At 47.3% G+C, this 16,330-nt stretch overlaps 1 protein-coding gene across 3 annotated transcripts in view; it reads right to left on the minus strand.

Annotated features, from left to right (window-relative positions):
- Positions 1–248: 248 nt before the first annotated feature.
- Positions 249–16,330, minus strand: part of LOC126528144 (uncharacterized) — a 31,374-nt gene continuing 15,292 nt past the window's right edge. Inside the window, exons 3-8 of one of the 3 annotated variants that reach the window (XM_055069152.2) lie at positions 13,063–13,140; positions 11,430–11,602; positions 8,514–8,689; positions 4,119–4,179; positions 3,569–3,786; positions 249–2,600 (exon numbers count right to left, since the gene is read on the minus strand). In XM_055069152.2, coding sequence (XP_054925127.1) covers positions 2,447–2,600; positions 3,569–3,786; positions 4,119–4,179; positions 8,514–8,689; positions 11,430–11,602; positions 13,063–13,140 — 860 coding nt within the window. In that variant the 3' untranslated portion in view covers positions 249–2,446. The remainder of the gene's footprint in view (positions 2,601–3,568; positions 3,787–4,118; positions 4,180–8,513; positions 8,690–11,429; positions 11,603–13,062; positions 13,141–16,330) is intronic. The other 2 variants (XM_055069153.1, XM_050176006.3) reach the window with 2 other exon arrangements.

Here is a 16,330-nt window from a genome sequence, read left to right on the forward strand (position 1 = left end):
AATAGATGCCTATGCAGCAGCATCCATAGGGGGAGTGCAAGCTTTGAAAAACCAGGACATAAATCATAACTTGGCAAACTTCTGCCCAAGTCGCTCAACAATTCATTTTGCTCTTTCCGAGATGGGAGCAGCTTGTGACACCATCCGTTAAGGTGTCCCAATTCGAAGAGCAGCCAGTTTGTTTTGGACGAGCTAACTCTGCGCTAATTTCCAAGATGCCACAGTTGTAGCTCGGCAGCAACTGATCCACCAAGGGCCTTCAAAGTCAAACATCAGCACTTGCACTTTCTGCGTGCAGCTCTTGATATTTCAGGGTTTGTTTAGAAGGCATTTTTATATCCACTGTGCTCTGGAAGAACCTGGCTAAAAAATACATCACTTTCATCTAAAATCTGTCAAGTTAGTAGCTTAGAGTCAGCCTAAAATCCAAGGCTTAGAATTAACCAGCCAGCAGACTCATCATTTAAGGTGTCACTCATTAACAACATTTTTTTAGGCTCCTCCCAATGCATTGATACATTCGACCCAAAAATACAGGGCACCTTTCGGTTGAATTCCCTGTTCAAATTAGGAAGAACTGACACTTCTCATAAATTTTGTGCACAAGTCAGATAAAAAAGTTGACTTGACAAGAAAACTCCAGCCTTGTAACGCTCACTTCAAGGTGAGCCTTTGCCAGCAGCGCAAACTTAAGCCAGAACTGACCAGCGAAGACCGTTAGTAATAACACCTCATTGCTCACCCTGTACATGCAATACATTTTGCACAATGACATTGAAAAAGAATCAAGGCCATCTTATGTACAAGAATGCAAACCGCTTGCATGCATTCGGCATGGCGTCTACCATTTAGAGAAACTTTCACTGCAAAAAAACACAGAGCGACTGCTGAAAGATATAGAACCGGAGAACAGCAGGGCAAAAGAAAAAAAAGTCAGAAATTAGACGAAGGACCACTCCTAAAATGATGCTCCAGACAATCTGGGTGCAAGTTCCTGGAGACCAGCAAAAGCATACTCTACCCAGCGGAAGCGAACCCAACCAGCTACGGACTGTCCAGACAGCAAAAAAAGATCTCCCGTAGCTATGAGTAAAATATTGATTCGAGATGAGGCAATGTGGCTGGACTTCGCCACGGGGCTACCACACACCAAGGGGCAACGCGTGAAGACCACACCCTCATCCATTTCACCTCTGATGATTACTTCGGGGAAGGCACGGAAAGGAGGGATGACGTTGAAAAGAGAAAAACAGAACAGTCATGCAGGGAAGCCACAGCTGAACAATGTTGCCGAGGGTAGTCTGCTACACACCACTTCTGCCTTTCATTCGTCCATGTGTGCTAGATAGATGCAGGGAGACGACAGTATCTCAACCCGCAGAAACACTTAAGAACGAGCAACTAGGGGTGGAAGCCATCCAGAGGGCTAGCGAGGTTGAGCTGAGGCCAACCGTTCTTGCAATGGCTACGATCTATCACCTGGACTGCAGATCAGATGAAAGACAAGGATTAGCGGAAGAAAGCAGCTGTGTTGAAATTGCATTAAAAAAGCCAGCCAAGTGCACGAGTTCAATGATCAAGAGCACTCTCAGAGTTCAGTGAGACAGCACCACAAGAAAAGCCAAGAATTCGGTTCAAGATCACTTCACGAAACAAAATAAGCCCCGATCTCAGGGAAACACAAGAACAGCTGGCTGCGCAGAGCTCCATGGAGATGTGATGCACAGAAAATGGAAAGAAGCAAGTAGCAGAAGCTGCAGCCAGTGAGTAAGCCGCCCGTTGTCTCGCTCCATCAGACACGCCATACTGAACAGACGACGACAACACAACAATTGCAAGGGGTGGTTTTCTCCAGCAGCCCCCACGTGTTGCACCAAGTCGGAAGCACACACAAAGCCGTAATAGTTGATTCCGACACAGTCGTGGCACTATGTAACACCGTGTGGTTTCAGATGTTAGGTGGTGCTGCTCCGGTGTTGCAACCTTCTAAACCAGTCAGTACATGCCTCCACCTTACAGCCTTGCCACTGATATCCAACTGAGCCAACTGATATCCAACAGGCATTTTTAGCAAGGCTTCACAGCAATGGGCTTGCACATAAGCACCCACGGCTTTCTTGCATCAGGCTTTTAAAACTACATAGGGACCCTGAGCGACCTCTGCCTTCTGTACAAATATCAGGTTTCCGTAGCCGTGATTTGCCGCAGCTAGGGTTTTCTGCATGGCCCCGCGCGTTTGCGTGAAGTTGTGCACTTCCACACAGTTTAACAAGTCTCTGCAACACGATTCCGTGCATCCCATTGAGCATCTGGCAATCAGGCCCTGCTTCTTCAATGGCACCGTGTCCTTGCCGAGAGGGGAAGCCTGACAGTGGAAGGCGAGGGCGTCTTTAGAAGCGAAAGCCCGGAGAGTAGACCGTGCGAGTTGCTTGGCAGATCAGCACGTTCAGATACTGGTGGAGTAGGAGCGCTTGCGCTTCCAACAGTCTGGGTGGACCTTCTTGACCTCATCGGCACGAACCTTGGCTTCTTGAGAGTAGAGCTTTTTCTCTTCGGACTTCATCTTGCGCCACTGGTCGCCCAGCATCACGCTGATGGCCCTGCGGTCACAATGTCACAAGTGCTCATGACAAATGGGGAAGCCGTTTCGTAGCGTCAAACCACACAACTCAAAAGGACACTAAATAACTAGAAGTTTATTTCCAGTTCTGACGATAACAGACAAAGTATGACGGTCATGGCATGAGCTAAAGGAGAACTAACGTAAGGCTGACTAAGCTTCTAGCACCACAAGCAAAGCAAGTAACAGCAGCAAAAACATACAATTTGTGTCACAATGACAGATAATAATTTTATACAACATCAATGAAAAGTAATTAACCAGCGTAACTAAGATTACTAAAAGCAATTATGGGGTTTTATGCCTGAAAACTACAATCTGATAATGAGGAACGCAATAGTGGGGGATTCCGAATTAAATTTTGACCACCTGGGGTTCTTTAAAAGCTGCCATGCAGCAGCTTGACAAGCTCGCAGACATCATTACATGGGTTGACAGCAGCACAAAGACCTGAATACAGATGATTACATCAGAACGGAAGTACTAACAAAATACCGTATAGACTCGTGTAAGGGCCCGATTTTTTTCCACAATTTTGATGAGGTGCGGCTCACACATGGGACCAAACCTTATGGTCAAAATGGTGCAGGCACAGCCAGCACCATTTTGACCGTCTCCGCAATGCAAACTGCAAATAACTACTGCATGGCCTGGATCCCCGGATGTACTATTGCATCAGAGGTCTATGCGCAGCTCTTGCCAACCGTTAGTGGCACGCGGAAGTACGCAGGGTGTGAAAATTCACCGATGCATGTACGCGGTATCGGGGCACCGAATGCGATTGCTTCTCCGATGGAATTAAAAAAAAAATACATTTTGGGTTGCCAAGTTGGGGGTGCAGCTCCTACACGAGTCCATACAGTAATGCTGGAGAACTTCTACGTAATCCCACCACGGTTCTGCGCGTACAAAATTCAAGCCCAATGACGAACGCAATGACACCCATACCTGTTGTCCTTGCCAGGGTGCATGTGAGAGTACTCGCCGCGGTGTTTCTGGGCGAACAGCATGAAGCCATTCATTGGTCTTCGGGGCTTGGCAGGGTCGGGGCATGATGTGTGGCGGGTGCGTGTGTTCAGAGACTTCTTGGATGGCGAGCACTGCACCGACACAGCCGCAGGTTCCGAGGGCGCAGGCGGTGGTGCTGGCGCTGATATGCAGTGCTGCTGAAAACAAAACGGTCATTGTTTTCTGTGCAAAACATCTTTGCATTCAACATGCTCAGTTTTGCTGAGAAGTACTTCGAAGCATGGGAAAAAAAGAGGAAACTAAAAATTCAAACAGCACTCCAAGTAAATATGGTCCTTCATCAAAGCCAGATACTGTAGTACGGTAGTAGAATATGCGCTGTTTCTACAGTGCAGAAACACAAGTGGCGTCCCAGCACTTGGTTTACATCTTCTATACTGTACGCTATGGCGCACGTCTTTAATTGCACTGCATAGATAACGAGCCCCGCTCTAAAAGACACATGTCGGAACAGTTACAAGCAGCTTACTTTGGCCATGGTGCTGAGCGTGTACGCAGCCGACCGGTCTTCGGGAGTGAGGGGCAGTGCTCTGGAATGACAAGAAAATGTCAGTGCACACAGAAATCAAGCACACAATCTTTTGACATATCTACAGCACTAAGAAACAGACGCACAATATGAAAAATACCAGACGGGTGCTATCCTGTCTTCAGCGGCTTTCCTCTCTTCATGTGGTGTGTGTGTCTGTTTTTAGCGCTGCAAGTACAGTCGAATCTTGATAATTCGAACTCGACGGGGCCCGAAAATTTGTTTGAATTAAAGGAAGCTAATTGAATGGAGGACTTACCTGCAGCGGTACATGTGCACTGAGCTAACACAAGTGGGAATTTCTACAAGATTTATTCACACGTATTTGCAAATTACAGGCAGTTATTAGGCAGATTGGTGCTCATACTGTGATAGGAGGCGGCGGGTGCACGCGTGCATACTAAAAGGAAACATACGCCCCGTGACAGTTGCCCCTTCGAACTTTTGATATGCTTCACCGCGTAAAACTGCTGTATTGGGGCGAAATTGACTTTCGGGAACCGGTATTATGCAACACGCCATGGTTTCCGCGCTCCGAAGACATTGGCGAGGATTACAAAGGTGGAGTCGGTGCCGTTGCTAACAGTGGCAAATTGTTCAAATTAAAAACATGGCACCGAACGGCAAGAAGCTTGGTAGCGAACGTCAAAGTAGAGAGGCCTAGCATTTGTCGTGGTGTGGCTACGCCTGCCAGCGGATCTGCGTATGAGAGCGCCGGCTTGAGGCGGCGTGATAACCAAAATGTTGGTGGCGGTGGCTTCGATTAATGCCATTTCTGACCTGCGGTCATGGCAAAAAGTCCGGAAGGTCAGACGGCAAAGGCTTTTCTTGCGTCCGAAATTTCAGGCGTTCGACTCCATGGGGTATATTGCGGCGTCGCAACACTAACAGAAGTCACTAACCTGTCACGAACAGAAATAATCAGTGATGTAAGTCCGCACATGTCTGCGCACAAATTTCCGCCACGGTGTTTTTTTTTTCTTTGCGAGCGGCATTGAGAAGTCTCTCTTAAGCTTTTCCTCTACGGAGGGGTCAGAGGAATGCTAGTCGGAGGCTCCGCCTCGTGATTTGGCGCGCTGCTGGGAGCATTTCCGGAGCACAGTACGTTCGAATTAACCATCGCAAATGCTTACGTGTTCGAATTACCAGGCGTTTTCGCCCACTGGAATACACATAGCCTTGATGGGACAACAGCACCAGTTCGAATAAACAGAAAGTTCGAATTAAGCATGTTTGAATTAACGAGAATATTCAAGTCAACTAGCCTAGCTTTCTCTCTTCAACTAAAAGCGCAGGACCATCGCTAGTTAGTGGCCAACGAGTACTGCAGAAATCCACAATATGGAGGAAGTCTCATGAAGAGGAAAAATTGTCATCCATGCAAATGTGGCACAAAGCTACAGCAGAGAACCCCACATGGGCTTTCTTTGTAGCTTTATGCCACTGTCAGAAGCATGACAATTTTTTCGTATCTTCAGTGCTTATATATTTAAGATGACAGACTTACATTTTAAAGTAGTTTGCCTAAAGCTTGACAATGTACAGCCAATAAGGCCAATTGTATGGCACTTTGCAAATGTGTTTCGATACTTCTGTGATATCATGTTATGCACATTTTCCTTACAGAAATTATAAAAAGAATGCATACAGAACCTATACAAGTTTTGTTTTAATTATACGGCAAACATGAATGAGTATGCAGTTCAGCATACAGATAATCTGTGCTTTCAGTCACCTTTGCACATTCAAAGAGAACAAACAATGACAAAACAGATGTCCTTGTTCACTTTATCTGTCTTCACACTTTCTTAAATGTGTGCACTGGTTACTGACAGTACAGAAGACATATTAAATTACTGGAATGTATTTACACTCAAGCCCAGTGCATGACTGCTGCGCCACCATGCGCTGCTTCGTGTGTGCCACGTTTCTAGGTACTTTTTCCCCGAAGCACCACAGCGAGCGCCCTAGATCCTTGTAGATACTTGGTGGAACTAGGGAGATGTTATCTGCTCACCCAGCTGCTCACCCAGCTGTCGCTAACAGAAAATAGGTTTTTCAAAACACGCCGCCTAGGCTATCTCAAAATAAGAGTTGCATGCGGAAGCTGAAGCAACACTGGACAAAATTTCAGACTGGATAAGGGAATAAAGGGATGTGATAAGAAGTTGGTTGTGGTGTGAGAGGCGCTTCAATCCACAAAAGCTGGGATAATCGTGGGGCATGGAGGGTTTCTCGTACCACGAGCCACATCATCGCTGCGCTCAAGTGTCCTTTCCTTCTTGACATCACTATATCTCTTCCAGCCGAAATAATAAGGTGCTGCTGTCACACACGACGCATATTAAACGAACTATTGCGCAACGTCCAGGAACAAAAAAATAAATAAAATATCACGCAGAAATTCCTCTGGGAGTTAGACTAAGTATGCGTAAGCATTATGCCCCTTGCTCATCTCCACGCAGCCCGGTGTTATTACCAACGTTATGAAACTTGATTTGGCCAGTACTAATAACAGTTGAGTGGCGACATGAACTGGTGCCAACGGTGGCGCAAGGAGCATTGATGACGCAAGCATAGTACTGCAGGTAGATGCGCCAGGTGCGCTGATGACGTTCCGATCATTATAAGCCGTTATCACTCTTAGTGCCTTATCCCTCCATGTCGAACCATTATTGAACCGTGAACGTACTCACGCTACGGCTTCTTATGGCACCGCCGCGCAAGCCGCAGCTTGAAAGTGATCTGCGATGCCCGCAAAAGGTGCCAACTGCTCGTAGCTTCGCGCGCCTGTAAGTTGAAAGTGATCTGTGAAAGTGGCAGAGTGGGGCGTTTGCCGAGAGCACCGTCAGCACGTGTGTTTTCACCACTTCGTTGGCGTTGAAGCGGGGAGGCAGCGCTAAGGCCAATTCGCTTGCTGCTGCGGGTGCTACCTCGAAAGCATTCGTCTTATTACGGGACGTATAAAGGGACGGTTTTCCCATTGGGTAAGCATACAAATGCTTACGCATTTAAAATTAAAACTTACTCACACCGCCTAACCCTGCGAATGCGGGCTGGCTCGAGCAGACTGCGCTGCGCGCCCAGGCACAGCCAGGGACGCAAAACCAAATACCTAGAAGGATCTAGGGCGTGTGCTGCGACGCTTCGGCGAAAAAGTACCTAGAAATGTGGTATGTGTGGGCGGCGCATGGCGGTGCTTGAGTTGCTATTATATTTGGATTCACGGATGCGGCTATCTTGAGCCAATATACAAACCATTTCTCAGTTTTGTGTGAAGTGACATCATGGAATCATGGAACATGGAATGCATTAGTACAACCATTTTCATGCATACGAATCGACTGCAGCATGGAGCATTTGGTTGTGACAGATAGGAAAACGGCATCATTAACAACCAAAGATGGCAGCACTCTAAACACTTCCGCAATATAATCTATACTTGCTGACAAGCTTCTACAGCAATGAAAGAAAAACTGCAGAGGTGATGTGCCCACACGAGAGTACTCCTGGAAATAGTCCTGCAGTCTCATTCACGTTCAAGCCAGAAAAACCGAAAGACAAGCATCTATTACTACAGCACTTATATTAATATAAAATGTGAAATACGTGTCCTAGCATTGAATTTGAATTACCTAATTCTTTTCGTTTTGCTTTTTTGTGGTTTGGTAAATGTGAAACTGTGGCAACTAGCACACGATCCTGATTCAGTGTCTGCCCCAAGAAACTGAAACTGAATGAGCTGTCCGGCTCTATTGGACTACATAGCGCAGTGACATGCGTACACGCACATGCTTTTGCCACACAGGTGTACTTACGTACATGGAGCAGCAGCATGTGCATATGCTGCTACGCCACGCATCTGCACACGATGCACAGATGCATCTGCAGCTCTCCCTTCACTGTCATGGAAATTAAGTAATACTTCATTTGGACCTAGTTGGTACATAATTCTGAAAACGTTACAGCGCAAACACCTCAGACGAACCACAAAAGGAAGACACGACACACACTGGCGCTGACTAACAACTTCTTTATTTCTTCGTCGTCAATGCATATATATGCCTAGGCCACACAACCGTGCAGGCGCAGAGAATACATTACATACATTGGCAGATGTCAGTAATGTATTCTCTGCGCCTGCGCGGTTGTGTGGCCTAGGTATATATGCGCATTGACGACGAAGAAATAAAGAAGTTGTTAGTCAGCGCCAGTGTCTGTCGTGTCTTCCTTTTGTGGTTCGTCTTAGGTGTTTGCGCTGTAACGTTAAGTTCAGAGTGTCATGGAAAGCTGTACGCAAGTGCAGCATGTAAAGACTAAAAGAGGAGTGCTGACCTGGGACTGTCGTCGATGATACCCATGGGCTCGGTGCTGTGGGTACCCGAGCCAGGTGGGTAGTGTGAAACAGCGTGGCCCAAGCGAGGGGGCAGGGGTGGCCGTGCATAGGAATGCAACGCTGACAGGCTGAATGATCGTTGGCGCCCCGGCGGTGACAGTGGTGGTGGCGCCCCCTTGTGGGAAAAGATAAAAGTAATTCTTTGAAGGAGACACTACCAGGAAATGCTAAACCGATTTACCCTTAAAGGGCCCCTCACCAGGTCTGGCCATTTTGAGCTGACAAAGCGCCGTGCACACAACATGCTAACGATCGCGTCTGCTAAGTATTACATCGCTATGCGCTGCGAAAAGAGCTGAAATTTCAAACCGAACACCATTTGCCCTTCTCCTCACGGGCGCCGTGCTCCCAGCCGGAGAGTCGACACATGTCGCACAAGTGCGCCTACCTACATGGCAGTGCTGTGACGTCACTCATAGTGGCACGTGATTTTAAGAATTATTCAAGGCAACATATGTTTATTTGTGTAATCTGTTGCTTCAATAGACGAATTAAAGTTTAGAGAAATAATAAAACACAGAAACCGAATGTCTGCACGCTTTTGTTTTACTTTGCAATGCACAAAGAGAGATGTACTTCCGTTTTGTCTGCTTCTTCCCACGTCATGCAGTCGTACGCACAGATGATGAAACTGTCATTTTCTACCGTCTTCCAGCGCGCTATCATGCTCTGTGATCCGCTTGTGTCTGCCTCAGTATTCGCGCAAAACCGTGCACTGCGCGAAACGAGACAAACGCAACAACTTGTGTGCGATGCCGTCAGCAGAAGTGTGCCGCACAGCTAAAAACCGAGGAAAAAAAAATGAAGGTGGGGTCGGTGACGTATGCATCAAGTGATTCTCGAGTTCCAGTATGGGAGGACGCAGGGAAAGAATTTTGCTTGTGGAGGCTAGACAAGGCAAGTGGAGAGAGAGTCTCTCTAGGCAGTGGCCCTCGCCTCCTGAAATCATGGGTATGCGGCACTGAAATATTTCTGTCTTGGCTATTAATGAACCAATTTGAAAAATTCTTGCGGTAGAACACTCCCTACAGGGAACGCAACAACATCCAGTGTATAATCGAAATTTGATTTGTGGCCTTGTGAGAGGCCCTTTTATAAAGTTATCTGTCAAAACTCTTATTTCATTATTTATTTTCATTACGTTCTGCTGCAAGCTTAGTGCCGTCGTCTGTCCCTTTCTCCTGTCCTGTTACTTTGAAGCTGGTTCTGCCCACGTTCAGTATGTTCAGAGCTTAGTGGTTATGTTGACCACTTTAGCTCTTATTCAATAATCTTACTTCCTTTATTCAATGTTACTCTCGGTGTGCCTTCCTTTTTTTAAAAAAAAAATTAATATTCAGTTTCTTCACACAAATGCAAATCTGTGCGTGAAAGAGTCAAAGGAATTGCAGCAGTTGTCACGACACTCCATATGGGCTCTCGTCCTCCAAGTTTGTGCCTGATGCATTACTGGTTTTAACAGTTGTCATTTTTCAGGTAGCTATCCACCAATGTTAATGTCCTTTATGCCAACGAAAAGGGCACATCACAGACAACCTTGATGATTCCTACTGCCAGTAACTGACTAATTGCTCCTTTGTCATTTTCGTTACAAATGGCTTCCAACACATGCAAAAAATTGTACACTGTCTTTGCATTTTATACCATGCTTCTGAGGGGCATTCATGGTTTAAAGAAATGACAAAACATGCGTAGAAGACTTAGACAGGGCAAGGGCTCACTGAAACTTGTTTATTCCAAGTAGGCAATTTATAGGCGAAGCAGGTATACAGAAGGCAAAAAACTGAAAAATAAAACACAACATGGCATCAGTCAAGGTACGAAATAGGGTTGGTAATATCAATTAATGATTAATTGATTAATCGATTCACTGTATCCCGTAATACCATTAATCTTCATCGATGGCCACCTTTCATTTAATAATCGACTCGATCGATCGGACCTGTTTGATTAATCGTTTTCGAGATTCTGACAGGAGTGGCACAAAAATTTTTAAATCGTACAGGAATGGTGGCGCACGAGCAGTGACCGTGCGGCTGTCGTAGAGTGACTGTCGACTGTTTTTCCGAGTCACGAGTGGTGCCGAGTCAAGCGCTTCCTCCGTCTTCTTCCGCATGCCACCACGCCACCTGGGTCTCCATTTTCTAGCGCGGCCACGGCGGCGCGTGGCTGTCCGCGTAGCTGAGCACAAACGCAGCCAGCATGCCCTGCTTTAGTGGTAATCAGCTGCGTGAAAAAAGACTAGGCAAGTGGAGATGGTGCGGCATCATGTGCTTTCTTCCCACACGTTTGGTGCTGGAAGTCGCCTAATCCTGAGTTTAGGAGATGCGCTGAAGCGAGAGGCAGACGAAACATTCGCTCTCTGCGGCCAGCGCTTTCCATGATAGCGTCAACTCACTGTGGGTGACACTATTGGCCACGGGGGTGGAGTGGAGGCCAAAGCATGGCTTGCTTCACTTCGTAACATTGATGTGATGATATCACTGACACAGCATGACAGCGTAACTTTCATCACTGACTGTCAAATTCAACAAAATGATCTTTTATTTAAGTTGGCTTTTTCTGTCTGCCTGATAATGGGAAAAATTTTGAGGTCCCTTCCATGTAAGGAAGATCCATTGGTGACTGTACTTATTTGTGTGAAAGACTGTATTTCAATGTAACGAAATTTCGATATAATGAAGCCAATTGCCAATTTTACCGACTTCATCATGTCAAGGTTTAACAGTAGTTATAAAGTAGGCACTTTCATTGCACCTGCAAAGAACATGGCAGCCACACACCCATGCTACGATACGCTAAGCAGTGCCACCGAGAATGCCCGCAAAATGTGAAGATTGCGAATGTGGGCTTACTGCAGTGGATGATGATGATGAAGATGAGGCTGGGTAGATGAGTGGTGGCGAGTCCCTCAGGAGGGGGCTCTCAGGGCTTGTGGCGATGATGGCCAGTTCGGTCAGCCGGTCAAACACCCCCTCTGTACCGGCTGGAAACTGAGACCATGTTGATGTCACAGGTGGGCTTGTGTCTGCATGAAAAATGCACGCCAAACTTCTCGATGCTAGGCCTTGCTGGCAGCAAGCTGCTGTTAGGTAAGCAACAGCTGGGTGATGATGACAGGTAAATCTGTGGGGCACAAAAAGGCTGTCATTACAGAGACAAGTCGGTTTACATGCCTGGAAAGAACAATGTGTAAATGGTGAATGGATCCCAAACAGAGAGGTTTTAAAGTAAGATTGCTTGACTGGAGATTATACCTCGAAAGTGAAGCTAGAATGTTGCTAGAATCTTACCGAAGCACGAGAAAACATTAGCATATAGGGGGGAATATAGGAAGCGCATTCTTCCCACTTTGAGCAGGTTTAAGATTACTAATGTTACATTGTGGATACTGCTCAACAAGGCGTTAACTGTACCTAGGGCATATATGGCTAGCTGCTGTTTTATGATCCTTTCCTTCTTTTGTTCTCACTTCTTACATTGAAAGGTTCTGTAGCGATATCTTTACGTCATTGGTTTTAGGCTAAGAATTGAGTATCTCAGAAGATCTTATGAGGGATCATAATACAAGTACTCAGTCAAGGTAACATTTTAGCCAGAAACAACATTTTATTTTTTGACTGTGCTCCCATATGCCGAGCAAGCAAGAACACCTAAACTGTGAGTGGCCCAGCTGGCCCGATTCTCTTTCAGAGGTGAAGCGCAGGCAAGCATTGGTCTCACTTTTCCTGCTAAAGAGCTGTGGGCGCTGTCACTCCAAAAAACGTTATATTGATCCTCACTAGCCCTTGGTTAGGGATCCAGATGTTTGCGCAGTGTTATCCTTTTTCTGATGATACTAAAAAGATCGGCACAAATTTTGTAAGGAGTTTCGTTGAAGGCCCCAACAGTACCTAGAGCATATACGGCTAGCTGCTGTTTTACTATCCTTTCCTTCTTTTATATTCACTTCATACACTGAAAGGTTCTGTAGTAATGGTGTACCATGTCAGTTTTTACTGATGACGGCCTTGCTGAAAATGGCACACACACGGGGACTGGCCAGGAATTTGCTGGTGTGAACAAAAGCTCATAGCAAAACGACAGGTAAAAGTACAAAGAGTACAAAATTGAATTCAAAGAACTGCGTATCCAGCCAACAAAGAATTCTAATTTCCGACAAAGGCTTCTTCCTGCTGCTGTCACCGCCTCATCCACTTATGCTTCCCGACATATTTCACAATTGTTGTCTTGTTCAAGGATGCACAGAAGAAAGGTCAAACTCACCGGGGTGCCTTAGTGGCTTTGGCGTTGCACGGCTAAGCGCAACGCCAAAGCTAGCAACACCAGTAAGACCGTCCAAATGGGGGGGAGGGGGGCTTTCTTACTTTGTCACTGATTCTTCCATGAAGCTTCCGCCCGGTCAACATTGCGCAGAGGACAATCACAAGCACACAACGGAAGATATTTCCTTCTAGTTTTGTATTCTGGTTGGTTGGCTAACTTCACCTGTGGCTTCTTTTGCTGCACTGTATGAGGTTGGCGAGACAGTGTATGGAGAAACAGGCAGCAGGGAGGAGGGAGTGCCTGTGGAGAGGGTTGCAAAGACAAGCGAGAAATTGCAGCAGCCAGATAGAGGTTCATCAAATGCCTGCTAACTCTGCTACTATGACATCATTTCTATAAAAATTACTTTGGCTGTACATTCATTGTAGGCTAGAGTACAGCTACCGCTATGTAACAAAGTTGTGAGCTCAGGGTGGCTGAAGGGCCCTTGTTAACAGCTACGGCAGAAAATACACCTACTTTTGTCAACAGTTCCTGCACCATTCAATGCAGTATTGAACACCACCAGCTGTATTCTAATTGCCGATATCACACTGCCTGTGCACGGTGAACCTCTGTATTTCACTGTGCTGTGTTGTTACCAGTCCGACCAGTATTTAACAATGCTGCACTCCCATCACTACATTCCACTAAAGTGTAAACAGAACGTATTCCCATAGGGGGACAAGGGGTGCACTTCCACAGTCAAAAGTGCGGGGTAGGGGGCAAAGTATCTTATTTGTCCCCCCCCACACTTTTGAAAGCGGGCACTGGCACTTTCGGCAGCACACTCAAAGTCTATTAAACAAACTACAGCTGAAGCAAAATTTTCTTTCTTATTCCAGTGACCGCATAAGTAATGATTTTCTTCACTACGTATATCCCTGCTTGGAAAACGACGATTATTTTTAATCGGTGACAGTCATGTCCCACAACGCGGGGAACTGTTCCACGAGATGCAAGAACAAAGTTGCCTTGTCGCTCGTGTTCATTTCAGACGCTCTTGTGCGAGTCGCGCGCGCGCACAGACACGAATGGTGTCAGCAGCTATGAAGCTGTTTCAGAAAGATCCCAAAGCTGCGCTTGTTGCCAGACTGTAGAGCATGCTAGGCTAAATCCGCAGCATTCGACCCCCAAAATCCGGATGCGAAAAATAGCTCGGCATTTTCCGTCCGTGGGGGTCACGGACGACGCGCGAACCACACAAATCCGTGACGCGTAGTCACATGATGCGTCGTCCGTCGCGAAAAAGACTGATTTCGTCCGGCGTGTGGATCCACCATAAACAGCTATGCTTCCTTGTGTACCGGCATAGCTGTACAACAACAGGTTTATATTGCTACACGCGTGTAATATTTGATTGTTTGAACCAGGCACGTGGGGGCCATCACTCGAGAAAAGAGGAGGAAGAACAAACTGGGCTCACGCTGTGAATCTAACCGGTCAGCGCTGCAACCGCTGTTTTAATATAACCTGCAAATAGTTGCTCGTCTTATTGACTCGTCCTTCGTGTAACGTTGTGGTGGAGGTGGAACGTTCCCCGCCCTCGCCACGGAACTCCGAAGCTGCCTCACCGTCGTCTTCTCAGCCATGGCTTCCGACGGAACCACCCCGTTGCCATCTACACCTGCGGCGCCAACCACAACTTACGTTACGGTTCCTAGTCTCCGTGATCCTGGGACATTCTCCGCCCAAAATGACGTTGACGTCGACGACTGGCTCAGCATGTATGAGCGTGTTAGCCAAAGCCACCACTGCGACCCTAACATCATGCTTGCCAATGTGATCTTTTATCTGGACGGGACACCACATGTCTGGTTTCGCACGCATGAGATCGAGCTCTCCAGCTGGGAAATTTTCAAAGAGCGGCTTCGCAACCTACTTGGCAATCCGTCAGGTCACCGACAGGCTACGCAAAAAGAGCTTGCCACCTGTGTCCAGCCGTCGGCCGAATCGTATGTCTTCTACATACAGGAAGTGCTCGCGCTTTGCCGGAAAGTCGACGAGCACATGACCGAGGTTGACAAGGTGGGCCATATTCTAAAAGGCATTGCGGACAACACCTTCAATTTGCTTGTCTATAATGACGTTTCTACCGTCGATGCCATTGTCAAAGAATGCCGCCGCTTCGAGGTAGCCAAAAGCCGCCGCGTCGTCCCACAGTTTTCCCGGCTCCCTAACACCCCTGCCACGTCCTCTTTCTCCACTCTTACTGCCACATGACCATTTCAAGAGAATGTTACACGTATCGTTCGCCGTGAGATTGAAGCGGAGAGTCCGGCGACCCTTCATCCACGACCCCCTGACGGTACGTTTGACCTAGTGGCCCCCACTATTTCCATTATTCAAGCAGTTGTGCGGCAAGAAACTGCAAACCTTGGCATCCCTACCGCCTGCTCTGTCTCCCAACCTGATTCTGCACCCATTTCCATGTCCACAACCTGTAATGACCAGTATTTCGCTCCCAGAACACGCAATCCTGCTGAATGGCGAACCCAAGACGACAAACCGATCTGCTTCCGCTGCCACCGCGTTGGTCATGTATCCCGCCACTGCCTCACCACCTGCATACCGCCGTACTGGAGCTCATTCCCTGCTCCTCGCCCATACACCGACACTTGCCGTCTGTACCCTACTTCTGATGCCCCTGACAGCCGCTTCTTCGTGCGATCGCAGTCGCCTCAACACCATCGCTCTGCGTCACCCCAACCTCGCCGCTTTTCCTCACCAAACTGACGGATGGAAAACTAGGCCATGCAGCTCTTGGAGGTAGTGCGTCATCACGTTCGTCCTGACCAAATTCTCCGTTGACGCTTCAAAAAAATTAAAGTATGGGGTTGTACGTGCCAAAACCACTTTCTGATTATGAGGCACGCCATAGTGGAGAACTCCGGAAATTTCGACCACCTGGGGTTCTTTAACGTGCACCTAAATCTAAGCACACGGGCGTTTTCGCATTTTGCCCCCATCGAAATGCTCCCGCCGAGGCCGGGATTCGATCCCGCGACCTCGTGCTCAGCAGCCTAACACCATAGCCACTGAGCAACCACGGCGGGTTCCGTTGACGCTCCTCACCAACACGAACCTAACTGAAGTAGACATAGATGGTGTTCCGTTGACGGCATTAGTTGATACTGGAGCTCAAGTATCCATAATGAGCGCTAACCTATGTCGTCGCCTCAAAAAAGTTCTTACGCCTGCCATCATTTGAGCCGTACGCGTCGCCAATGGCGCCACTGTTGCTGTCTGGGGTATGTGCACTGCTCGCATAGGAATTGCTGGCCGCCAAGTTCCAGTCCTGTTCACCGGGATAACCAGTTGCCCTCATGACCTAATCTTCGGGTTCAATTTTCTGACGACGCATTCTGCCCTCATCGACTGTTCCACTGGTGCGCTGTGCCTCGAGCTTCCTCTTTTTTCAGACGTTCGTCCCGAACAACAGAACACCCTC

This window comes from Dermacentor andersoni, chromosome 9 (assembly GCF_023375885.2).
Source record: "Dermacentor andersoni chromosome 9, qqDerAnde1_hic_scaffold, whole genome shotgun sequence".
NCBI lineage: Eukaryota > Metazoa > Arthropoda > Arachnida > Ixodida > Ixodidae > Dermacentor > Dermacentor andersoni.